Source organism: Saccostrea echinata, unplaced genomic scaffold, assembly GCF_033153115.1.
Source record: "Saccostrea echinata isolate AGI-Se365-2 ecotype Australia unplaced genomic scaffold, CSIRO_AGI_Sech_v1 ptg000051l, whole genome shotgun sequence".
Classification (NCBI taxonomy): Eukaryota; Metazoa; Mollusca; class Bivalvia; order Ostreida; family Ostreidae; genus Saccostrea; species Saccostrea echinata.
In genome coordinates this window covers 6499482-6527058 of record NW_026889800.1, presented here as the reverse complement: position 1 = coordinate 6527058, position 27577 = coordinate 6499482, and the positions used below count along the sequence as shown (strand labels likewise).

Here is a 27577-nt window from a genome sequence, read left to right as displayed (position 1 = left end):
TTATTTCAATTATGTGTCTTTAATTAAAAAAAACAAGGAAAAGAAAATGTTTTTCTTGCTACCTCTTAGTAGGAAGGAATAAAATAGAGCCTCTTTATTCTAGTACGTGGGTCATATTAAACAGTCAGATTAACCCCCATAAAAATTGATAAACCAGGAATCTATATACCATAACTTTTAATTTATACAATAAATAATGATGCGCTGCTATATCATTTACCTGAAATGGATAAAAAAATATATACTCATCAAGCATTCCAAAATGTGTAATTTGTAGCAGTAAAACATTTTAACTTTACCATATTCAACATCATAATATATCTTAAATGACTTCTAAAAAATGACTTATAAAATGAAACTCCGATAATTATCCTTATAAAGAACATTTCTAATATCGACATATTGCAATAGAAAGTTTACTATCTTCACCATTCTAAATTTTAATTTTATTTTTTTAAATACATCATTACTTATCGTCGTCGCCCTTGTGTTCAAATTTTGTGCCATGTCCCTCAAGCATAAGTTCCTGCAATACAAATCAAATCGGGTTCATGAGATCACTATCTTTTTGATGGATTTATGGGGATTGACCCTATAATAATAACCTTCAACATACACACACAAACAAATTTTGAAATCTTCACAGAGGATGATAAAAGAAAACAAGGAATGTGTTTGAACCAATCATAGCGTATTCCTAGTGATCGGGCACTTTTCCTATCCTCCAATTTTGTTTCTTAAAGTTTTGCATGAAAGAAAAAAGCATTTTCATTCAATTCAATTTTAGTCATATTTGAAAGAAGTTTTAATAATTGCTGACTGAAACCTTTATATTTTTCCCTGTCAATACAAATGTTACTTACATGCATAATGAGTAAAGTGAGTTTATGAGCAAGATCAGCTGGTAGCCCTGTGGAAAAATGAAGTTCCTTTAATAAACATTTTTTTTTTCCTTTTCCACTTTGGGTTACAGTATGCCGAATAACAATTTAAAATCATACAACGCTAAGAAATAGACAATATGTATTGAAATAAAGCAAATATATCTCCTTAAAGTAATTAAATTTATTTCACTGATTATTATTGTTACATTAAATATGATTTTAACTGAACTTGCATTTTTAAAACGTAAAAGTAATTATTTGTTTACATATTATCAAAAGGCGTTGGAACACAGAGTGGGGAATATGATAAAAATACCATTGACTGATATCCAAAGGATGATGAGGTAAACATTCAATAAAATTATATTTTACCTTTACTTTATATTTTACAGTATTTCATTAAAAAAAGCAAAGGTACATATCGTTTATCAGACCTTCTGATATTTTTTCCTTAGATCTTATTCTTACTTAGTGTATGGATGAAGTCTATGCCTTGTTGTAGGAATATGGTTTGTGTTAGATGATGATTACTGACGGAATCCAACACTCGGTGGATAATCTGTTTCTTGTCCTCTGGTAGGTGCTGGAATGCTGGGCTGTTCAGTATGGAATGTTGAAGGTAGTTATCAGTGTCCCTTTTACCAAGCGGGCCCTGAAGAAGATCATATACCAGTAATAATTATCCCCTAACAAAGATTATCTGTTTTATGAACCTCTCATGGAATATGTTTTCCTGAGCATTTTAATAAATTTGAACTGAAAATTATGATTTTCCCACCATTTTGACAGAATTATAATACTGAAAACTCCAAGGATATATAGGAAGTAGCACATGTACTATAATATGGGGTAACTATATAGAATCAAACATACTTACAATTATCATTCAAATTAACTTATAATTAAGTATTTTAACTGTCTTTTTTTCAATTCTGCCATATATGGGGTGAATTGCCGACTCAAATGTGTTCAAAATGTGCTTTTTATATTAATATTCATGCTTACTACTATAATAGCTTGTGTTTCACATCCCCTTGCTTCGCAGTTGTTTAAACATTTTAAAAGTAACATATTAAATTTTTAATTCAACAGCTTAATTGTGACTTTGACATTGTTACTTTAGTCACAGACACTAACAGCTAACTTTTAACACTGTTCCAGAGAGTGTGTTGGAAGTTGCATACATTAACTGTTACTTCAGTGACTTCTCGTATTGTCTTGTGACTTAAATTGCCCTTTTCCTAAAAACTTTGGATAAGGGGTTGTAAAATTATACTGTAAATACTTATACTGACAACTACCACGAAATTTTGGGATGTAGTTGTCAATCACACTACCTTATTGTATAGAATTGGATAAGGGGTTGCAAATTAGTGTAAATACGTACACATCCTATTCCGACAAACTTAAGATAAGGAGTTCTAAAATAACTGTTAGTACTTGCACTGCGTTTTACTACAAACTTTGAATGATGAGCTGTAAAATTAGTGTAAATACTTACACTGCCTAATTCTTTCACAATTGCACAATTGCTGTAAATATGTTTAATGCCTTCTCCTACATATTTTGAAAAATGAGTTGTAAATATTTACACTGTATGCCTACAGCCCGTGGCTTAGGAATTGTAAATACTCACACTGCCTTTTCCTATAATAAGTTTTTATGGAGTTGTACAATTGCTGTAAATACATTTATTAACCTCTTCTACAAACTTTGAAAAAGATGTTGTAAAATTACAGTAAATACTTAGACTGCCTACTTCTACAACTTGTTGTTTAGGAGTTTTGAAATAACTCTGTAAATACACTGTATATTCTTGCAAACGTTGGATAAAATTACCGTAAATACCCTCTTTACCTACTCCTACAACCTGTTCTTAAGGAATATAGATACCTATAAATACTTACACTGCCTACTCCAACAACTTGTGGTTTAGGTGTTGTTGTAGTTGTTGTGGTTGTCGTTGTTGTTGTAGTCGTAGATGGTGTGGTTGTTTTACTGTACTCCATATTCATATGCTTTGTAAAGTGAAACATTTTATTTATACTGTAGCATAATGGCCAGCGGTTTAACCAAAGACTGAATTATCTTAATTGATGCGAATAAATTAAAGGACAAGGTATGGTAACGGCCGAATATGGCCCCTTATTTGATGCAAAAATCAGAACACAGTTAAAATTTTAATAGTTTGCAGTTAAGAACTTAAAATGATGCTTGTTTAAAACCAGCACTAATTTTGATTCAAAGCTTATACGGAGGCCACAAAAAAGTGCAGAAGTAGGACATTTTCCCGAATTTCCTTAATTCTGTTGGAATTTTGTGAAATTTAAGATACTTTTCACTTCAGGAAACATAGAGCACAAGCTTGCCTATCTGAGATTTTTATATAAAAGATGCCTCTGATACTAGTGTATGAAATGTATAAATTTGGTAGATAGGCAAGCTTGTGCTCTATGTTTTCTGAAACGAAATGTGCCGTAAAATCGATGAAAATTTCCATAAAAATGAGAAAATTCGGAAATTGACATATATCCTGACCTTCCTTGACTTCTGTGTATCCCGTAACTTAGAACCAATGATCATTTTGTGGCAGGGGTGACAACAGGCTTTTATTGATAAACTGTTGCATCATTCTAAAAGACACCCAAAAGCAGGAGCCAAAATGGATCTTAACCTATCTTGTCCTTTATATAATTTGAATATACAATTTTAGCCTTCTTGTGAGTTTTTGTTGTCTAAATTAACCAATCTTACCATTAAAAGATACGTTTCGAGGCTTTTCTGTTGAATGGATGTTCCAACTGTTACATGTGTTCAATAAATCAATAAAATCAATAAATTAATAAAATCAATAAATCAATAAAATCAACAAAATATCATATATCAAAAGAAGAGAGTAAATGTAAAGTACAATAAGATTATATTATTACCTATCATTAGAACTAATATTAGATAGTCCTTGTATACCTCAGACATCCAAACGACTGTCAACAACAAAATAAAACTCACCATTCAAAGCCTTCAAAACGTTTAGAAATCCTTTTCCATCTACATAGGGCACAAGGACCCCATTTTCAGCTGCTGCAACCAACTCAACAATGGTAAGCTGAGTATCCATCGGAAGCGTAGGAAAACCTGGGTCTTTATGAATAATCCCGAGGATTTCTAGTAAATCACGCTTACTGATTTCACAAAACGCCACCGATATAGATAAAGCAAAGAAATATACCACTGTCTTCATGGTTGCGCTGCTTAAATAAATAATGAAAAATGAAAGGTTTTTTGAAAATTTGTAATTTGCTTTTCAATTTAAGTATAGATACTGTGCATGGTGCTGAAATAACCCTATATAGCATGCTCGTATTTCACACTTACGTATAATTATCTTGTGAAGTACACAAGGGGATGGGATTTTTATAACAGTTTACAGTATGGAAATCCAAATAATTATAAAGCAATCTTATAAGTGAGATTTGTTATATTCTCAAAAACGTAAATATTATGTTCATCATACTGTATATAACATATGTACATACCTGTAGGTGACCAAATTCTGTTGAAATACTGGCACAACATGAGATAAGATACGTCATAATCTTCTCCTACGATAAGACACGGCCATAACATCATAGGAACATGTCAAAAAATAGGAAAACAAAATAATACAACTTATCGTATTGTTATAGACTCGTTAATCAAACAAAATAGAAAGAGAAATATTATTTTAGAATTCAAACTTTTTTCAAAGATCTCCAGTACAATTCAGTAAATATATCAGTCAGTAAAATATTCAGATAAGTAGATCCGAGTGAAAGCAGCACTTCTGTATTTTTTTTTTTTAAAAAACTTTTTTTCTCCTTTTAGGTTTTTAGTTATATAATAATTCATCATCAGCATAAAAGCACATCATAACAATTTAATGACCTTTAATTGAGGTTAGTGATATGTGTGCTTATATGAGGTCAGTCTGTGCTGAGAATTCTATATTTTGAGTACTATAGGTGCTCTTTAACCTTCATCTTAGTTCATTTTGACAATTTCAGTATCTCAAGTTCAATATCAGAAAGGGCGTCTGAGAGTTTCTAAAGTGCCTTAAGTACAAATTTTTGGATGTTTCACTCAAAACGTCAGGGAAACAGGTTCGCTTGACCAAGTTAACGAGGTATTCGTGTGACCCATCTGGACAGAATGACGACTCGGCGAAATCTTCTTAAAATCAACTGGTTCCTTTCTCAGAGTCTGACCTCCTTTTTATCTGATTAGCAATTTGTGAATTTATTGTCAAAACTACTCTACAGTACGTATCTGGCAATTGACAAGAGGGTAAGAAATAAATTTCGAATTTTTACGAAACTGAATATTAATCAATAACTGTTATTACATGTAGAAAAAATACGTTTTGTTATTTATACATATTTTTATCAAATTATTACTACACAAAATATATAAATTTAACGAATGTAAAGTTATAGATATGTTTATTTAAATCATAATAAAGAGAATTCGAGGATCTAGATTGGTAGGGATATACCTAAAAAATGGAAATTAAAGAATTTCTAGATTCTTTGTCAAGATACTTGTGTATATATTAAGAATCGCTGTGCTCAATAATGCTTAATAATATCTAGTAGCTGTGAACATTATGGTATCTATAGCTTTTTTTAATAATTACAAAAAAAAAAAAAAAAAATAATAATAATAATAATAATAATAATAATAAAAAAAAAAAAAAAAAAAGCAGATGTATAATACATGAAAAAAGGATTAATTAAAATGTTTACATGTCTTTTAACTTTTCAAAATTAGTAAGTGTTCAATTTTGCCCGAGAAACCTCATTTCTGAGAATTGTTTTGAAAAGAACGGGAGAATGAATCTAGGGCATTAAGAAAGTTAAAGTCTTATTTTTCTTAGACCAAAAAATGTCTAATTGGACGTTACTAAACAGCTTATGCTGAGACTTGTTTTGAAAAGAACGGGAGAGTGTATCTAGGGCATTAACAAAGTTAAAGTCTTATTTTTCTTAGACCAAAAAATTTCTAACTGGACGTTACTAAATAGCTTAATGCTTCTTTTAAACCATGCGAAAAAAATCAGCAAAAATGCCAGTTTTGAATCTTCTATTTTGAAATGATCTTTAAATTCTATATTGAAAGTGTTTATTTCAATGAAAATGTCTAACCGAGGAAGTCACAAATATGTTCGTTTTGAACATTTTTCTTTCATAAGTCAGAAAAAAAAAATTATACACCTGTGGATAAAGTACAATGAGACCTCTATCAGGGTTCTTTAGCGAGATTAATAGGTACCTCCTCCCATTATCCGATTTGTTGATACACTGGCGTTTTACTGGTGATAATCAACAAATAAAAGTACATCTTAGTATTATATATCTAATTCTTATAAAACCAAATCCAGTACAGTAAACGTCAGCACTATATAACGGTTTTATCAGAAATAAGCCTAAACTGTCGGAGTGAATTCAAATAAATCACTATCTGTAAAGGGATTAAAAGATATTTTTAGCAGTAAATCTTGAGGCGGTGCGCATGCTTTTCTTAACTGTACTAGTGTTATAGTTTTTAGCTCACCTGAGCCGAAGGCTCAAGTGAGCTTTTCTGATCACATTTTGTCTGTAGTCCGTCTGTCCGTCTGTCTGTCCGTCTGTCCGTCTGTCCGTCTGTAAACTTTTCACATTTTCGACTTCTTCTCAAGAACCACTGGGCCAATTTCAACCAAACTTGCCACAAAGTATCCTTGGGTAAAGGGGATTCAAGTTTGTTCAAATGAAGGGCCACGCCCTCTTCCAAGGGGAGATAATTAAGAATTCGTGAAAAATTAATGGCATCATTAAAAAATCTTCTTCTCAAGAACCACTGTGCTTGAAAACATGAAATTTATGTGGAAGCATCCTCAGGTAGTGTAGATTCAAGTTTGTTCAAATCATGACCCCCGGGGCTAGGGTGGGGCCGCAATGGGCGATCGAAGTTTTACATAGGAAATATACAGGAAAAATCTTTAAAAATCTTCTTCTCAAGAACAGCAAAGCCATAATTGGTCATATTTATATGGTAGCATCCTCAGATAGTGTACATTCAAGTTTGTTCAAATCATGACCCCCGGGGGTCGGGTGGGGCCACAATGGGAGATCAAAGTTTTACATAGGAATATATAGGAAAAATCTTCAAAAATCTTCTTCTCAAGAACAGCAAAGCCATGATTGGTCATATTTACTTGGAAGCATCCTCAGGTAGTGTAGATTCAAGTTTGTTCAAATCATGACCCCCGGGGGTAGGGTGGGGCCACAATGGGCGATCAAAGTTTTACATAGGAACACATAGTAAAAATCTTCTTCTCAAGAACAGCAAAGCCATGATTGGTCATATTTATATGGTAGCATCCTCAGATAGTGTACATACAAATTTGTTCGAATCATGACCCCCGGGGGTAGGGTGGGGCCACAATGGGCGATCAAAGTTTTACATTGGAACACATAGTAAAAATCTTTAAAAAAAACAATTTGTTAAGAATAGCAAAGCCATGATTGGTCATATTTATATGGAAGCATTCTTAGATAGTGTACACTCAAGTTTGTTCAAACATGACCCCTGGGGATCGGGTGGGGCCACAATGGGTGATCAAAGTTTTACATAGGAATACATAGGTTAAATCTTTAAAAATCTTCTACTCGAGAACAGCAAAGCCATGATTGGTCATATTTAAATGGAAGCATCCTCAGATAATGTAGATTCAAATTTGTTCAATTCCTGACACCCCCCCCCCAACCACTTTTATATTTAAACTTTTCAACCTTTCAAGATTGAAATGATTTCTGCTTTTTCCTAGCCATAGTGCTCAGGTGAGCGATGTGGCCACTGGGCCTCTTGTTTTGCTTTACATTCAGAAAGTATTCTACTTAATTTACCAGGTGCTGGAGTACGATATAACGCCTCTCGTTAGTTTGGTATTTCTGAATTACTAGAGTGGGAAACGTTAAATATTTTACCGTTTCCTTGACAAAGACTGTACATGTCAGACGTGTTGATATATCAAAATTTTAATGTGTCCCTGGTGTACTTAACGTAATTAGACATGTTGATGTATATATTTTACTGTAAACTTGATAGACTGTAGACCAATTAGACATACTGAAATATTAAATATTATTATTGTATCCTTTTTAGAGTGTACACGTAATTAGACATGTTGATAGATCAAATATTTAACCGTATCCTTGGTACAGCGTACACGTAATAAGACATGTTGATATATTAAATATTTTACTGTATACGTTATAAAGTATATACGTAATTAGACATTTTGATATATTAAATATTTTATTGTATCTTTGACAGAGTGTATACGTAATTAGACATGTTGATATATTAAATATTTTACTGTATCTTTGACAGAGTGTACACGTAATTAGACATGTTGATATATTAAATATTTTACTGTATACTTTATAAAGTATATACGTAATTAGACATGTTGATATATTAAATGTTTTACTGTATCCTTTTTAGAGTGTTTACGTAATTAGACATGTTGATTATCAGAAGTTATCCACAGGCAAATTAAGTATAAAAACAAAGATTTAACATTTAGTATGACATATATCAGTCAAAATATGAGCCATTGATAGGTGTTATTTGCTTACAAGGCCATTATAACGACCATAGAATTTGCGAAATGCTGACTTTGAACTTGTTGAAGGGGATTGTTAAAATCCATGTAACTTCAACTTATCTAAAGATGTTTATATATTAAATATTTTTCTGCATCCTTGGTTTATTCATCGTGTCTGATGTCGATGCATGAATTATTTTACTTCATCCTTTGTATAGTGTACATGTAATTAAACATGTTGAAGATCTTTAAAATATTTACTGTAAAATAATGATCCGTTTTCTTGGTATTCTATACTCGTCAAACATATCAGTCCCTTAAAGGTGCTTAGACACAGATATGAAGTTAATATTTTCTCAAATTTTCTGTGTAAAATCACGACTTATATATTGCAATAGCATTTCACACGAAAATATAATTAAAAACTTATTTTATCTGGAAATTATTGGAACTACGAATTCCTTGACGCGTTTGATTAACACATCCTTGCACTTTCACAAATGTTATCTTTATCCTTAATATTTTAGGAAAAAAAGAAGCGATTTTGTTGTGTATTAATGAAAAACATTACATCTATAATCCAGAAAATTCAGAGTAGAAATGTGCGAGAGCAAACCCCCTCACTAATATCGTCAGCCCGTGCTAAGTGTTGTGTACAGAGTTTAACAAATTGAATACACCCGTGAAACGTAAACTGTTTTTGTAAAAAGGGCACGAGCTCTGTTATTGTTAATGTTTACGATTCACCGGGTGTGTTCAAGTGTTAAAGTCTGCACACACCACTGAGAACGGACTGACAATACTGTGAGTGGGTTTTGTTTTCGAACATTTCTACTCTGAATTTTCTGGATTATAGTTTTGATATATTTCATTAATACACAACAAAATTGCCACTTTTCTTAAGTATTAAGAATAAAATTAAAATTTGTGAAAGTGCAAGGATGTGTCAATCAAACGTGTCCAGAAATTTGAAGTTTCAATAACTTCGAGATGCAATAAGATTTTTATTATATTTTAGTATGAAATTCTATAGCAACATATAAGTCATGAAATTTTACAGAAAATTTGAGAAAATATTAACTTCAAATCTGTGTCCAAGCACCTTTAAGTGATCAAAGTAACTGGCATACTAGATCATTAACAATAACGAAATGTACTATTGAAATAAAAAAAAAAAACCAAACAAACCCCCGGATAGAAAGCCCGAACCTTTCATTACAAAACTCTAATAAGTATTTTCCTACTAGTCATGTATCTCAATAACGACAAATTAGCTAGGCTGTAGTGGGCTCTCCTCTATAGTTAATATATATATTTTTACGTTGAGCATTTCATTATTGTGGCTTTTAAATGATTATTTCCTAAAATGAATACAAACAGTTATTAGTTTTAAACTCAAATGTCAAACACTAAAAACCTTGCCAATTTAATCGACATCAGATACGTTCATCAAGAAAATTTAGATACGTGGGTTATGATATGGAAGTTAGAAGACGACCTAATGTTTTATTTCCTTTTTCCAATTTTTACAGAACACATCCTTTCCCAGAATGAAGATCCTGATTTTGACAATGTTGGTGGGTGTCTGTCTTTGTGGTCTCGTGGTGAGTGATTTCATCCAAAATCTCCATAATTACAAACCACTCTGTGCTGTAATCACAGAGGTAAATTATTCATGTTATCAGGCATTCCCTAAATTACTGAACGGTAATATATTTATTATGTAAAAGAAACCAGGTTGATGGAACCAAATTGAATAAAAATAATGCCTATCCTTTATTAAATAAAACCTTGGTATAGAGTTAGTGAAGTATTATTTGATAATTTCATGATCCAGTCATTCTCTCACAAATTCAGTCTACACGGAAATGAACCAATACATTCAGAGCTCATTACCAGCTTTCTTATTTCTGCCACAGAAATTCCTAGAATAGATATGAAGTTCTTGCCCAGAGCTGTCTGTACCAAATTCCCAATAATTAATGTCATTTATTTTGCCCTGAACCAGTCAATTGATTTTTGACAGGAATCTCGTCAGGGAGACTCGGGCACTCAACACAGTTTTCAAAAATCTTTATTATATGAGAGAGAGAGAGAGAGAGAGAGAGAGAGAGAGAAGGTGGGTCCTTACGAAAACAATACATAGCTTCCACAAAATATTTCGATATTGGTCAAACTTAAATCTTTTATCAGGTCTAGCGTCTCCATATGAGTGAAAAAATCTCGAGAGGGACGTTAAACAACAAACAAACAATCATAAATTTATCAGGTCTATTTTAGAGGTCTGTCAATCCCAATGATACCAATGAATATTTATTAATGAAATATGGAAATAACGAACATTATTCAGGCTCAAAGTCTATTTGAATAATACAAATCGAGAGCAGATAAAATACGGACCTCCAAAAATCAGAGGTGGGATCACGTGTCATGGAGGAGTGAGCATCCCCTGCCGATCGGTCACACCCGCCGTTTGCTCCTTGTCAAGGTCGGGAAAAACGGAAAAATTCGTAGACAATTCAGTGTGTAAATTATGACCTAAAAATCAGTATGAAAAACGGCAGTCATCATTTGACTTAATGATAGGTTGTATTTGCTGACAAGCTAGGTCATTGTATCGACCATAAAACTTGCAAAATGATGACGAAAACGAGGCTGTTGATAACCTTCTATGTTCTTTTGTTTAGGAACGTGATATTCTCGACGTTTTAAAACAACTTCAACTTAACAACTTTCTATCAACGTTATCGGTAGATCAACAATTGTTGCTTGTTGATATGGTTTCTCACGCAGATGCTGGAACTCTAACAAATTTCATTAATACTGTTGGATACTCAAGAATACTAGAGATCCTCATAGGTAGGTTTAATATTGAATATTTGCAGTTTGGTATATATATAAATTAGAATTTGTGCTTATGATATTGAATTTAATGCTTATCTTTTACAGCCCTGAGTGCTGACGACGAGCGAATCTTTAAAAACTATGTCATACAGGTAAATCAATATCATAAAGGTAAAGCTGCCATACAGGTATAACTATGTCAAACAGGTATAACTATGTCATAACAAGTAAAAGTATGGCAGCTCCTCATTAGGTTCTTTTTGAATCTGTAACTGCATATTCGTCAATGGGTTTTTCAAAGTGATTTTATTATTTTACGGTAATAAATCAAAATATATCAATCATACAAAGATATGCCATGTGAAGAAAAGACACAATGAACCCAAAATACGACCATTATGAGTAACTTGACTCTGTCCTTTCTCTGTCCAGCGGTTAACACTAGAAGCTCAGGGCCCTATTAATGCACATCACGGTGTGGCTTCCGGTCACGGTCAGTGAATGTAAGTATCCTGTCTCCTTTTTTATGGAAATGATGTTTAATCTTTTTTGAATTTATACCATCTATGGATGTAATCATATATCATTATACTTCAGGGGCTGAGTGACGAGAATTCATTGTTAATGTACTCAAAATATACATATTTTGATTGAAACAAATAAATTTTGTTTTTCATTCTGGATCTCAACGTGTTTGAATACTTGACACTAGAATTTTGTATATTGCTTAACAATTACAGTAAATCAAGAAATTTTCTTTCATAGAAGACCTTTTATAAACTTAACTTTTAGATATAGGTATCGACATAATACATGATACACGGTTTTCTTAAGTGCATTTGACGAAAACATATGACTTATATTTCGATGAACCAAGGATATCATTTTTCACTTTATTACAATTCAATCTCACTGATATAGTAATGCCTCATGAGAACATTGAAATCAGATTACAAAAGGACCACTAAAGAGCTAATCATTTGTAAAACTGGTAAATAACAATATACTGGCAAAATTATTTAAACGATATTTACATATTCACAATTCCTAATCTAAGAATTTTTTTTTTACTTATGGAAAACGTCTCTGTATATTATTTTTCCCAAACCCAGGCCATTGTATTTTGACAAATGTGTGTCAATTAAAAACAATCTTAAGATATATGTTTATTTTATCTCTTTGCGTCCACAAAGTATACGTTTCTAGCTTAATTATTTACAAATGGAGATTTGTCACTAACATATTTTGATGACAAGATTTTATCCTTAAAATAATAGAAAAAGACTGCTTGCTATCGTCCTATTTTTGATAGAGACAATCTTAATAATACTAGGTTTTATGTTTTTAGGTTTTTTATTATACCAATGTGCTAAATTCACAATTCTGTCAAATTCTATACTTTTTTCTGTAGGAAGTGAGCAATGATAACAATTCATATCTTAAACGTATTACTAGTATGTTACATGGGTAAACCTTTGCTAAGGTCAAATTACATCCCGGAACAGCTAGTAGTGGGCTATCATTGAGGTCTTCATAATGGCAAAAAATTACATACAGTGTTATGTTTTGAGATATAAAAAGTATATAATCAATTCGAAGGTTCATACTCCGAGCTTACAAATACAACTGTCTACTCCAGATTCCTATAGATACATTGCATCTTATAACAGACCACATATATAGTGACTGGATGAGGTTGGGCGACATTTTTAAACTATATTTTGTCCCTTAACACAAATACTTGAAGCTCAAGTTTCTTTATTGTGCATAAATTAATTTTTGTTTTCGTTATTCACCTTCGGATTTCCATTACATTTACGAAAATGAGCCTTTACTTTCCAATGCCAAGAAAGTTAAACATTGGGTCAATAGCCATTGAGTCAAAATGGTATCTTGCATCCGGAACTGCGTTGTAAATCTTAAAACCTCTTCGCCTCCAAGTCCTTCTTCCCCTCACTGGAATCAAAGCCAGCATGGCATATTTTTCAACCGAGTCCTTGCTGTTTTGCAAAGATGGTACTCTGTTCTCAGGAGTTTGTACCGTTCTTTCTGACCAAAGGTTGTGAAATTTATGGCTTGTACTTGATGCCGGTTCTTTCGCTATCTGTTTCAAAGAGTTTTCATAAGGCACCAAAATATTATTTTGGTGTTGAGGAACATCTTTTTCGTGGTGAAGCTCTAGCTTTAAATTTCCATGACTGGTATTGCTTTCGTATTTATTTGCATCTTTCTCTCTACGAGGAAAACCTTTAACTGTGAAAAGTAAAACCGTGTTTACTAGATTTATGACTGGTTTTCGAAAAAAAAAAATGACAAATCTTATAGCAGACTTACCTAATTCAAACAAAAGTATTACAGATGCTAATTTCAAAACCCAGTCCATTCCTGAAAGGAATCATAAAAAAGAAGAAGCGTTAATTATATAATTTATAACTATTTATTTCAACAGCCTCGTTTAAAGTCAGCATTTCGTAAATTTTATGATCGTTATAATGACCTTGCTAGCAAATGTAGCCTATCGTTGGATCGTATTTTGGCTGACTTGTTTCATACCGATTGTTTGGCCTTTGTTTTTGTACTGAATTGACTACGGAACGTTCCGTCTACCTGATCAATATATAGGGCTCACGACGGGTGTGACCGATCAACAGGGGATGCTTACTCCTGCTAGGTACCTGATCCCACCTCTGGTATTCCCAGGAGTCCGTGTTTTATGCCTTCTTCACATAATTGTATTGTTTGTGGATTTTTGAGATCGATCACTGTTTGTTATCTTTACCTTTTAAATTCTTTCACATATAGCCAAACTAGAAAAAAAAAATAAATTTCGTGGTCATCTGTATACAAGTAAAAAGAGAAATGCGATTGAAATTTTAATAAACTAAGGCACCTTTATACTATAAACAAAGTTTTTAATTTTTAGTTTACATTCGGAATAAAAATGAGGGTAATGGTTCGTAAAGAACGTGGATATAAACTTGTTTTCTTTTCTATAAAGTAAGTGGATTTAAGCCTTTATTCCTATAAAGCAAACGGATATAAACTAGCATTCATTCCTATAAAGCAAGTGGATATAAAAAGCCTTTATCCGTATTATTTTTAAAATAATTGATATTGCAATACACACATTTTGTGTTTGTACACCCTCTGTAGTTTATTCTAGTACAAATATAGTATCATTAGCATATCCTTGAATTCAATTTGCTACAAAACCGTTACCGTAGATAAAACATTTATTTAGCTGATACGTTGTCTTTCGTTTCCCTTTCACTTTTATGCACAAATTAAATGTTAAAATAACTCTACCAGTCTACGTATGATTTGTTTTGTAGCGAAATCAGTGATTCAAAAGTTGGATAGGTTATATTCATATTCATTTAAATGCAATTTTATTTACCTACATATAGAGTTTACAATCGTATATGGCCTTTCAAAGTGTATGTTTATCTGCCATGAAATTTGAGGACAATTGCAAAGAAGAATGCACAGTCTGTGTTGTTTTATTTCTCTTCTTAAAATATAAATCACCACAGGAGTTTTCTAGGATCCATGTTTTAATCCCTGTACACAAATTTGTATTGTTTGTGTATATGTTTTGTTTGTGGATTTGTATTGTTTGTGTATATGTATTGGTCGTGGATTTGTATTGTTTGTTTTGTGGATTTGTGTTGTGGGTTTGTATTGTTTGTGGGTTTTTTTTTTTTTTTTTGTTTGTGGATTTGAATTGTTTATGGATTTGTATTGTTGGTAGATCTGTATTGTTGGTGGATTTGTATTGTTTGTCTATATGTATTGTTTGTGGATTTTTATTGTTTGTAGATTTGTATTGTTTGTTGATTTGTATTGTTTGTGGATTCGTATTGTTTGAGATCGATTGTTGTTGGTTGGCTCCACCTTTTTCATTACACTGAAGACCTTAATAAAGATCAGAAGTTTTCCTTTAATTGCTTTACAATTAATGGGCAATCATTCATCAAACAAATTATTAGACTTATTTTCCTTGGATGATTTATCCATTTAACTCTTGAAATATAAATTATTTCTCTCTAATATATTCTTTGTCGATTTCTTCATTATTACAATGATGTTATTAAAGGCGATTTTTAAAAAGTGTGAATGAAAGTAATGTATGAATGAAATGAGACTAAAATTATATATCAACGAACTTCATAAAAATCCTTACAGGGATATATTACAGGGTCTAGTATATGTCCTAACAGGGATATATTACAGGGTCTAGGGATATATTACAGGGTCTAGGGATATATTACAGGGTCTAGTATATGTCCTTACAAAGATAAATTACAGGGTCTAGTGGATGTCCTTACAGGGATATATTGCTGGATCTAGTGGATGTCCTTACAGAGATAATGGATGTCCTTACAGGAATATATTGCAGGGTCTAGTGGATGTCCTTAAAGAGATATATTACAGGGTCTACTGGATGTCCTTACAGGGATATATTGCAGGGTCTAGTGGATGTCCTTACAGGGATATATTGCAGGGTCTAGTGGATGTCCTTACAGGGATAATGGATGTCCTTACAAGGATATATTGCAGGGTCTAGTGGATGTCCTCACAAGGATAATGGATGTCCTTACAGGGATATATCGCAGGGACTAGTATATGTCCTTACAGGAATATATTGCAGGGTCTAGTGGATGTCCTTAAAGAGATATATTACAGGGTCTACTAGATGTGCTTGCAGGGATATATTGCAGGGTCTAGTGGATGTCCTTACAGAATTAATGGATGTCCTAACAGGGATATATTGCAGGGTCTAGTGGGTGTCCTTACAGAGTTATAATGCGGGGTCTAGTGAATGTTTTTGTTTAAAGACATCTACTTCTTTAAGGAAAATTTTACTTGGAATTTCCATACCTTGTAAATTAAAAATTCGATACACCCGTACTTTGAAGTTGATATTAATCTGATGAATAAAAAGATGACGAAGTCCCTCATTGACAGTATCCACGTACTATTTGGAGACCAGGTCTTACATCAGTCTTTTTGAATTCTCATTCATTTTTATTTTTATGCAAACAAACATTAAAACTATATGACACACGAATAGAACTAGATCCGGTAAACAAGGTGAATGTTGGAACATGTAATATCCGGGGGACCGTGTTTTATGTCATGTTCACAGAATTGTATTGTTTGTTGATTTTTTTTTTTTTTTTAGATCGATCACTGTTCGTTATCTTTACCTTTTTCGTTGGAACTATTATAAAAAATATATCACTGCAGTATAGCAAAATGAGATAGAATTAGCATTGCTAAATTTCAAAGAAGGAAATTTAGGTACATCGATTTGGTTTAGTTTGCTTCAAAAGCTTTAAGTTGTACTCAATGCAGTGTGTGAAGTTAACGAACAGTTATCATGCCCAAAAGTATAATTAAACAATACAAATTAAAGAAGAGCAAACAAGGACCTTTGAAACATCAGAGGTGGGATCAGGTGTCTTGAGGGAGTAAGAATGCTATTAAGAATAAGGATTGAAATTGTTTAGAAGTTCCGCTGCCACTTTTATTTCGCAATACAAAATTATTCGAATAGCATGTTGAGGATTGCGTGAAGAGTTCAATTATTTTAGTCACATAATTGATATTTGTATTGACATCGACAATCATATATCACCAGATTTCGAAGATAAAATGCACCAACCCAGTCCAATCCTAAGCCATTGAGGTTAGAAAAGAAATATTTATATTACTTCATCATTACGGTATATTTCCCAATTGATACGATTGAACCACTGAGGATTCTTCTGAAAATTAAAATCATGGATGTAAGCTGTGGGGCTTTGTTTCACTTTGTGACTATAGATAAGTCGTGCTGAATCTTTTCATTTTTCCATCTTTGTTTCATAGGAATAATTACGGTACTTCGAAGTTTAAAATCTATTAATAGCATAGTAGAAAAAATCATTCAGAAATTACAAAATGCGGACATTATAAATTTAATTACGAATAACTATGGAGAAAAAAGGAAACAAATTCAAAAAAGTCGATATCATTTTTATATAATCTCGACCAAAGACTTTGATGTATTGATGATTATCAACTGCGCAATGAAAATAAGGTGATGTTTCGCAGTATTCCCGGACAGTGATAAGATTAATATATCATTAAACTAAGATAAGCAAATTTCATGCAAGATATGAATATTAAAACTTTTTTCATTTAAAAATTGCAAATTAATTAGAAATTTGAAAATGAATCTCCATCCATGAAAACAGCTTAACTTTAAGGTGACTATTTGACAATTAATTAATCATCTTAAAAAAATGAAAAAGAAAAAAAGTAGTCCATGGGTAAGTAATTTTTTTTTTTTTTTTTTTTTTTTTTTTTTGTATTTTTAATTAATATTTTTAATTAACACTAAATTTTAATTATATATATGTATCGATGACTTTCTCTAAAATACCTTTAGATAGAGGCAATCGTTAAATAAAGTGATTGAAATTTATAATCGTATTTTAATGGACGTTAAACATGTATTGGTCAGATTTATTTAGCCACTATGCTATTGAAATGTTTCAAGTGAATTAATTTCCATTGGTTTATGTCGATTTATTTTTCTTTTTACGAACTTCTTGAATAACTGTTTTAGGAAAAAATAAAGGGTCAACTTTTTTTTATACAAAATATCTTTTTCCAGGAAAATATTCTCTCACTTTAACTCATAAAAGTAAAAGAAATATCTTTGAAGGATATTCATTTTTGTATGTTTTTTGAATTTAAAACTACTTATTATAGCTATATCGGTCCTTTGTAGAATATACTTGATCAAAATCTAAATTTCATATGTTTATATAATCACATGCTTATTTCATGACCAGTAAAAGATCGATATGAAATGCGGACAAAATAGAAGACATGAAAATTATCAAATACATGTAAGATAACTCAGTTTGCCATCAGGAGTTGTAATCGGATCAATTGCAGTGATAGACCAAAAATTCAATTTTTATTTTTCCCCTGAATTTTCATTCAAATCTCAGCAATATTAAGATACATTGAATAAGAAAATATAGTTATAAGTGTTCTATTTATAGTAATATTCAAGCAAAATAATGAGAAGTTATTTTATATATAAATGAAAAAAAAAATTTTAATTTTCAATTTTTTTTGGTCAGGTTTCACTTTAACTTTTACATAAAACACAACACTGTGAGTCAAAAATGAACAAGATGTCAATAATGTTGAATTCTGTAAATGAATATTTTCATAATTCATGCAAGGATAAAGAAAAATAGAGAAAAAATACCTCACCTTAATTTTCTTTAAGTCCTTTTGTCACGTGAAAAGTTATGAATGAATGACGGAGAGATAGCAATCAGTCCTGTTGTAGCTGACTTTTATACATCTACATATTATAGTAACATAGTGGGTGTGCCTCTTGGGAACAAAGGGTAACATAGAAGTCAAGTTCAATAGAGCAGATAACCTTACATCACTACTGCGCTTCAACGCATTGGATTGCACCATACATAAGAGTGATTAACCAGGGATGCAATGCTATCCTAAGTATAATTAGTTCCGCTAATCTGTAGCTATTGTTGTTATTAACAAATGCTTTCAAATATAGAGCTTTTCTGATACATTATATAGCCGATTAGTTTTACCCAGAGACTACTTATCATGGAGAGTACCCATGAGAATTTCAAAGGTTTTTCTACAAATTCATTCAATGACCTACAGATCTATAGGAGTACCATAATATTTGGACAACAACATAAGATTTGAAAAATCGCATTTTATTTAGTAATTTCTTCTCAAAAAGACTTTTCCTAGGGCAAACGCTAAGAAACATATATTAAAAAATCCAAAACCCATTTAGAACTGCCTTTCCTAAACTTACCTTTATTATGGGAAGAATTAAGGTTAATAGAAATCAAGGATGTCTTTCTTTCTCCAAGAGCGGATAAATAGAAGAAGGGGAAAAAGTCTTGTTTTCTTAAATAAGTATGCACGACACAACAAAACGCACTCGGATTTGGAGATCGAAATCTGCATGTTCAAATTATGTCGGGGTAGGAATGATGCTTAAACTTTTGAACAGGAATATCTCTAGAAACTAGAATTGTTTACAAATGGAATAATGTACTAGCGGACCTTGTACCATAAACTGAAAAAAAAATAATAAAATTGTTTTATTTACTTAAAGGGGATAAAAGGATCCAGAAAAGGTGAAAATTGAACCATATGAAATTTAAACAATAAAATATCTTTCTTTGCTTGTTAGTAAGGAACTTTATTGCAGCTATTGCTAATAAATGCATAATAATTTGCTTAAACAAGTATTTTTAATGAACCTAGAAGACATTTTAATTAATTAAATTAATAATTTAATTAGCTCACATCTTCAACATGTACAGGATAACGTTCCACATCACTATCACAATGACCTCTCTAAACTCTTTCTATGTGTACCTCTTAAAACTATCACTGTGATGTCCGATAATATGACAGTAAATAAGAAAGGTTAACCATGGATAAAATGAAAAAAAAATATTCAAAAATTTGATGCTCTTTTCCCTTGGTTTCTGATTTTTCAATGTGCATAATCAAATAATTCTAATGATTTTTTTTAATTGAATAGAAACAATTAGTTTTACATTGTATAGATGGGAGATTAATTTCTTCATTCTTAGATGAGAAGATTGCTTTTGTTTCAACAAAAGACGGTCAGAGTGCCCTACAATCTGAACTGAGCTCAAACTCCAAGAATGATATTTTTTTCTTTTGAAAAGCCTAGTTCATGTTATTTCGTATTAATGGAAAATATCGACCTTGGAGATTCGTGCAACATCAGCCGCAATTAATGATTACGGTGACACAATTATCAATTCTCAAAAAAATGCGAGGTGAGAAAGAATGTGTTTGCCGCTTCCACGTCTGTTAATTTCTGATTGTTTCTTTTTTAAATTAGTTGTTGAAATTCGAAAATTGTGAATAATTTAAGTTACTCTGAAGAATTAAAGAAACAATTGAAAAGATTCAAAATGGCAATAATGTTTCTTAATATGATAGTGAAATAAAAGCCCTTTTAGATCAGTGCAAAAACAAAATATATAACGTTTAAACGCAAAACTTAACATGTATTGTCTTTTAACGCAAAGTACTTTATGTTGAAACCTAAAGAAAAATGTGTTTTAACCTAGAGTTTGCCCTTAAACGCAATGATTTTTGCAGAATGACTTCTTACTTTCCTTTCAAATGCAAAGAAAATTGTTTTTAAACGCTGGAGTTTCTTTAAAACAGAATAATTTTTGCCATGAGTATTGTGATAAATTGTTCGAAATACTTTAGTGTCGAGTACGTTCTTAAAAGTTCTCTTAAAACGCAATCAGAATTTTCTGGTCAGCTTTAACATTTAGTCACATTTTAGAACCAATGGAAAGCCAAATATGAAACAGTTGTGCCAGACTCTGTGGTATCATTTATTTCGAGTTCAAAGATTTCTTGTCAAATTTCACCTTTTTCCATTGGCACAAATTAAAACAAAAGACATTTTGATTAAATGCATTTTTCCCTTTGAACTGATTTCAACGGGAATTCGTAAGAATTATTGTATAAGAGAAATATTCAGCAAAATGCAGCCTCGTTAGACTGTTAATAATTTATGGTTTAAATTCGATTGTCATATTTAATGATCATGAGTATAATGTTCATTGATTCTATCATAAAATGGTAAACAGAAAGATTCTACGAAAGCCCAGAAGGCTCATTCGAGATTCGAGTTTCGAAATACGAGATTCGAAATTCGAGTTTCGAGATTCAAGATCCAAACTAACCAATCAAAAGGCTGATTCAATATTTGATTACTCCCCTTCATTAAGTTTTTACCATCAAGAAATCACTGAATGTATTTATAACAAATGGGTCATTTGCTTAAATAGTAATGCAAGAAAAAAAGTTATATGTATCAAAACAAAATAAAAATGAATTTTGGGTAACGTTTTGAAAAATATGTATAAAATCTCATTTTCCTCATTAAACAAAACAATAGATGCATATATAGAATATTATATGGTCTTATCGTTGAATTGCGAAATTAGAAGGTCGATAAATTATGCAATAAGAACAATGATGAGAGAAAAGTATTATTGATATGAAATACTAAGGATCGTCTTTACACTTCACAGTAATTTAATTAAGGATACATTTCATTACATTTTAAGGGTGCATTTGTGCAGTTAGACTGATCTACTTTTTGATATGGAATAAAATGAACCAGTCTGTATTGTATATATAATTTTTAATTAATTCAAGTATTCAAAGCCTTAAACCAAGATAAGTAATTGAAAACTTAATTTTTATATATTTCTCCTATTGGGAAACAGTGGTGTTTATTCCCTTTTGCTAATGTGTAGGCTAATGTGATTTAAGTCACAGATTTCACCTAAAGCGCATCATTGCCGAATTGCGGTTACGAAAGGAGGGAGTCGCCCCCTCTCAATAGAGGGGGGGGGGGAGTGATCGGAGGACCACTTTCTGCGATCTTGGAGACATCTACCATTTTTCCAGTGAATATAATTATAAATCATTTATGATACAGAAATTAAAATCTTCATGACCACTCTTGATAAAATTGAGAAATTTTAAAATCCTTACACAGTGCTTGGAAATTATGGAAACTTCTTTACTGAATAATCTAATTTTTAAAATGTTTTTTGTTTGACTTCCTACTAACCCAAATATATTTCCTAATTTCTATTCCCTGTCCTAATCGTAGACTCCTGTTGCTGTCATTTTTAATAGTCTGATATTGGCTTCAAGGTAACATTTCAATTTTAGATTTAACCAGCTATGAAAATCAAAAGTTTTGTATACTGTAAAAATTGGATAGGGTTGCTAAAAATACTTTTATTGCATGAAATATATGGAGATAACGAACAGTATTCAAGCTCAAAAGTCCATTATACAATACAAAATAGGAGCAGAGCAAACACGGACCTCCAAACATCAGAGATGGGATCAGGTGCCATGGAGGAGTGAGCATCCCCTGCCGACCGGTCACACCCGCCGTGTGCTCCTTGTCATGATCGGGAAATAACGGAAAAATCCGTCGACAATTCAGTGTGTAAATAATGGCCTAACAATTATTATGAAAAACGTCAGTCAGCATTTGACTTAATGATAAATTGTATTTGCTGACAAGGTCATTGTATCGACCATAGAACTTACGAAATGATGACTTTAAACGAGACAGCTGATATTCTTGTTTCATCAACTTATTTGATGAAAAAATATTCTAGAAACTGGTAAATAAATAAGATTTATGATTAACTTTCCCCCATTTTTCAACCAAATACATTTATGAATAATTTTTTACTTAAAAAAAAATGATGTGTAGGCTACAGCCTTTTTGCCTATATGGAATATATACCACTGGGAAAGCGAACGCAATTTTTCTTTATCACTACTACAATGTCTTTCAAGATTCCCTGTGTACACTAAAAAAGGCATTCATGAACTAAGTAATTTCAATATGTACTCCTTTAGGCTATACGATTTTTTCGAAGTCCTAAAGGTGTAAAGGGGGTCCATTGTTTGTTAAAATAGTTATTTTTTAATCATTATTAAATACTTTTATATCTTTTTTTTTCTGTGGCCATTACATCATGTATTGAAACTTGTGTATTGATTGGTTATGTATCTTGCGAGGAATGTCAGACACCTCGGCCCAACGACACCTCGGCCCATTGACACCTCGGCTCAGACTGGTCGGTCCAAGATTTAAGACAGGTCGGCCCATAAAAAGACAGCTCGGCCCAAGCAGAATTTCATTAGGAAATATATTTTTTTTTTTTTTTTTCAATTTTGCGCCTTGAATTAAATACATGAATTAAACACATCAATGAAGGATCGATTTTTTTAAAATTAATATTAAAAGACTTTTCACGAGCACATTGATAATCAAGGAATGAGGGGACAATATTATTAATTAAAGTGCTAACTGATAAAACAAACTTAAGATTTTATTCAGGTTTAGTGATTGATTTATTGATGTGATTGCACGATTTTATACTGACCGATTTAATTGACCGATAAGTATCATATACATATCCTATAATAGTGATCAATCTACTCGATTGAAATACAGATATACTTATTTTTTAAGAATGAAATAGGTAAAGATAACGAATAGTGATCGATCTCAAAAAACCTACAAACAATACAAATATGTGAAAGTTAATAAAACACATACACTTTGATACTCCAAAGGCGGAATCGGGTGCCTAGGAGGAGTAAGCATCCCCTGACAACTGGTCACAGCCACTGTAGACCCTACGTATTGTTCAGGTAGATGGAGTAAACCGTAGTAAAATTAGTATAAAACAAATGCCCAGCAATTAGCATGAAATATGTCAATCAAAATACGACCCAATGATAGATTATACTTTATATTTACCAACAAGGCCATAATGACCACAGTATCTACAAAATGCTGACTTTAATCGAGGCCGTTGAAATCCATGTAACATCGACTTACTTATTAGTATCCTGCCTCAATTAAAAAAATAATCGTACTGAGAGCATGCTATAGAGTAACGAATTAGTTTGGAAACATAAACTTAACTTAAAAAAAAAAAACAGAAAAAATCTCACCACTGTAAAATTTCTATGACACAAATATTGTTGCAAATTTTAGGGCAATTTTGTCTAACATATTTAGAACATAGATTACTTAATAAGCACCACTATTTCTGGAAATACAGTGATTGGTATAAAGATAGTAGCAATGTATGTGCTTCGCAGTAAGGATCTATAAATATATGGTATCGATATGCGTTTAAGAGTAAATCACGTTCTTTGTCATCTCTTGAGAATTTAATCTATCCGACTATTTCATTAAAGTCAATTCAATTTACAGATGTATGTTTGATAAAAATACTTCCTTAAATACGGTATACATATCATATACGCAAAACCTTTTTTGGTCTCTCCGATTTTATTTTTGTTCATGTTAATACGGCTTCTAAATATGTAATAAAATCTTAATTAACTGTAAACACAAAAGTATGGAATGCATTAGTTCCTAAACTATACGAAAAGACATATTATATTAAAAAAAAAATAACAAAGCAACTTAAATGAAGAGTTTTAATGAGGAATGCACTAAAAATAATTAGTATGAATAGAATGAAAAATCGTTATCTTAAAAAAAATATAGGAGTAGCAAGGTTTGTAAATATGAAAAGGCAATTTTCCTTGCATTTTTTACAATGGCGTTTAACATGTCTAGTCTAATTGAAATAAGAATATAGACTAGTTAAATATGAATGAGCTTGGCTTTATATGCACGACTGAAAGTATAAAAGATATTTTTATCATTTGAAAACAAACCTATTGCTCTAATTCTTTCCTAACAGAACTCCACCTCTTTATGACATATGATATCTGTTTTGATGAAATAGGAATTAGAAATGAATGAAACTATCAAAGCAGGTGTTACTACAGAAATGAATGTAAAGTAAAATGCAGTTGGTACCAGAAAAAAAATGTAGACAAAAAATGCAGATGGTACGAGAGAAATGAATGTAAACTAAAACGCAGGTGTTACCAGAAAATTGAATGTACACTAAAATGCAGGTGCTACCAGAGAAATGAATGTAAACTAAAATACAGGTGTTACCAGAAATTTGAATGTACACTAAAATACAGGTGCTACCATGCATGCGCAGAGAAATGAATATAAACTAAAATGCGGGTGGTATCAGAGAAATGAATGTAAACTAAAATGCAGGTGCTACCAGAGAAATGAATGTAAACTAAACGCAGGTGCTACCAGAGAAATGAATGTAAACTAAAATTCAGGGGTCGCCAGAGAAATGAATGTAAACAAAAATGCAGGTGTTACGACAGAAATGAATGTAAACTAAAATGCAGGTGTTATGACAGAAATGAATGTAAACTTAAATGCAGGTGTTACGACAGAAATGAATGTAAACTAAAATGCAGTGATTACCAGAGAGATGAATGAATATAAACTAAAATGCAAGTGTTAACAGAAAAATGAATGTAAACTAAATGTTCAGGTGGTACGAAAGAAATGAATGTAAATTAATGTACAGCTGTTAAGATAGAAATAAATGTAAACTGAAAATGCAGACTACAACAATGAAATATATGGAGATAACGAACAGTATTCAAGCTCAAAAGTCCATTAAACAATACAAAATAGGAGCAGAGCAAACACGGACCTCCAAACATCAGAGGTGGGATCAGGTGCCATGGAGGAGTGAGCATCCCCTGCCGACCGGTCACACCCGCCGTGTGCTCCTTGTCATGATCGGGAAATAACGGAAAAATCCGTCGACAATTCAGTGTGTAAATAATGGCCTAACAATTAGTATGAAAAACATCAGTCAGCATTTGACTCAATGATAAATTGTATTTGCTGACAAGGTCATTGTATCGACCATAGAATTTACGAAATGATGACTTTAAACGAGACAGCTGATATTCTTGTTTCATCAACTTGTTTGTCAATAATTTACCTCGTTTTAGAAATTGTTCATACGTAGAGCATGCTCTTGCGTATCGAATCAACTGAGAGATATATACCCCGTATGATGATGAAGGTATATTGCTGCATAAGTAAGGGAAGTTGACGATTGAAAAGTTAAAGTCATCACGTTTATCATAAAGCTTGGTTGTTAGATTACCATTAACGTCTTTTTCAAGTAAAATATCCAAATATGAAACAGATGTGTCAGACTCTGTGGTATCTTTTATCTCAAGCTCACCAGGATATATCGTATCGACATAAGAATGAAAATAGCCATTGTTAATTGACAATACATCGTCGATATATCTAAATGTCGAGTTGAAGGCCACAGCAACTGTTTTCTTCTTTTCACGTACAAGATTTTGGACAAATTCTGCTTCATATGAATACAAAAAAGGTCTGCTAATAACGGGGCGCAATTGGTACCCATGGGAATTCCAATAGATTGTTGGAAGACCTGGTCTCCAAAAAACACATAGATATTGTTAATCAGAAACTCAAGCATCTTTTTAATGTCAACTTCAGAGTACTTGTGTGTACAATCAGAATGTTTTTTAACAAAATAATTTTGCAAATGACCAATGACAAGGTACGTATATTTACGAGTTCCCTTTTTATTGAAAAAGCAGCTGTCAATTATATCAAAAAGCCTGGCCTTTAATTTATCGTGGGGAATGGTTGTGTATAAAGTAGAAAAGTCATAAGTTTTTAAGCTGTTGATTTTGGTAAAATCTTGCGATTTCAAATTTTCCAAAAGTTCTTTGGAATTTTTAAGTATCCACATCTGATTTACACCACTTCTCGAATATATTGTTGCACAGTACTCTTGAAGTTTCTCCTTCACCACTGTTAATATCTTAGTGAGGAGTAAAGAAAGAGGCTTGGTTGAACATTTACTGGAACCCGCTATATATCTTTGTTTGTAAGGATTTTTATGAAGTTTCGGAATCCAATATAAATATGGTAATTCAAATTCATTTTGGTTGTTTGGAATATTCAAAATATTCAAAACTGACATATGATTTTGAAGAATTTCTTCCTTAGAAAGGGAACTACGAGTATAAGTTGGATTACCACTTGTAGAATTAAATCCAAGTTCCTCTAAAATACATTTAATATAATGAGCCTTACAAACAAAGACAATGTTGTTACCTGCTTTGTCAGCAGGGACCAGTACGTACTGATCATGTAATCTATCTAATTCTTCTTCTGGATTATTGAATACAGAAGGATAGATGGTTCTCATATTGCCCCTCAATCTTTTAATGCGTGATTTTAACATACATCTGATACATTTAATCCATTCTGACAAAGTGTCAAGGTCTTCTTTTTCATGTCTGGCCCATCGCCTGGCGTAGTCCTCCACAGAATCCATAATATTTATGAAATTCCGACGCCAGTTGAAGGATCGGAGTTCCCTAAATTTAGGACCTTTTAAAATTAGTGATCTAAGGTCCTCATTATTAACTATATTAACGTCACCAGTAATAACGTGTCCAGCAGGACTACAGTTATAGGGCGAAGAAGAACATGAACACGATGGAGGATTATGTTTCAGATATTCGATATCCAGACCCTGTAAAGTTTTCTTGTAATTAAAAAGTTTGGAAGCAATAGTCGATGTATATTTGTAGGAAATACAAACTCTATCCATATCAAGAATGAAATCAATGTTTGAAAATGGAGGAATCATTCTCC

General features: G+C 31.9%; 3 protein-coding genes across 3 annotated transcripts; 1 reads left to right on the top strand and 2 right to left on the bottom strand.

The window, feature by feature from the left end:
- Positions 1-459: 459 nt before the first annotated feature.
- LOC133203718 (uncharacterized) lies at positions 460-4131 on the bottom strand. Its single transcript, XM_061339487.1, has 6 exons — positions 3894-4131; positions 3639-3685; positions 2792-2902; positions 1353-1536; positions 864-910; positions 460-526 (listed from the first exon to the last, which is right to left on the bottom strand). Exons 1-6 carry the CDS (start codon positions 4123-4125, stop codon positions 467-469), a joined length of 681 nt encoding a protein of 226 aa, XP_061195471.1. The 5' UTR covers positions 4126-4131; the 3' UTR covers positions 460-466.
- A 5916-nt stretch (positions 4132-10047) lies between these two features.
- Positions 10048-12018, top strand: LOC133203761 (uncharacterized). Its single transcript, XM_061339542.1, has 5 exons — positions 10048-10115; positions 11199-11370; positions 11461-11507; positions 11788-11858; positions 11953-12018. Exons 1-4 carry the CDS (start codon positions 10062-10064, stop codon positions 11854-11856), a joined length of 342 nt encoding a protein of 113 aa, XP_061195526.1. The 5' UTR covers positions 10048-10061; the 3' UTR covers positions 11857-11858; positions 11953-12018.
- Positions 12019-13126: 1108 nt separating this feature from the next.
- On the bottom strand, positions 13127-13739 carry LOC133203756 (uncharacterized). Its single transcript, XM_061339533.1, has 2 exons — positions 13690-13739; positions 13127-13608 (listed from the first exon to the last, which is right to left on the bottom strand). The coding sequence occupies exons 1-2, from the start codon at positions 13736-13738 to the stop codon at positions 13187-13189; spliced, it is 471 nt and encodes a 156-aa protein (XP_061195517.1). The 5' UTR covers position 13739; the 3' UTR covers positions 13127-13186.
- Positions 13740-27577: the final 13838 nt, after the last annotated feature.

Excerpts from the sequence above, each read along its gene's own strand:
- LOC133203718 (XM_061339487.1), bottom strand. The coding sequence starts at position 4,125 with ATGAAGACAGTGGTATATTTCTTTGCTTTATCTATATCGGTGGCGTTT. Across the intron at positions 2,903-3,638 it reads TCGAAACGTATCTTTTAATG|CATATGAATATGGAGTACAG; the intron begins GTAAGATTGGTT and ends CACTTTACAAAG. Across the intron at positions 1,537-2,791 it reads AAGTTGTTGGAGTAGGCAGT|GGCCCGCTTGGTAAAAGGGA; the intron begins GTAAGTATTTAT and ends GATCTTCTTCAG.
- LOC133203761 (XM_061339542.1), top strand. The coding sequence starts at position 10,062 with ATGAAGATCCTGATTTTGACAATGTTGGTGGGTGTCTGTCTTTGTGGT. Across the intron at positions 11,371-11,460 it reads AATACTAGAGATCCTCATAG|CCCTGAGTGCTGACGACGAG; the intron begins GTAGGTTTAATA and ends TATCTTTTACAG. Across the intron at positions 11,508-11,787 it reads TTAAAAACTATGTCATACAG|CGGTTAACACTAGAAGCTCA; the intron begins GTAAATCAATAT and ends TTCTCTGTCCAG.
- LOC133203756 (XM_061339533.1), bottom strand. The coding sequence starts at position 13,738 with ATGGACTGGGTTTTGAAATTAGCATCTGTAATACTTTTGTTTGAATTA. Across the intron at positions 13,609-13,689 it reads AATACTTTTGTTTGAATTAG|TTAAAGGTTTTCCTCGTAGA; the intron begins GTAAGTCTGCTA and ends TACTTTTCACAG.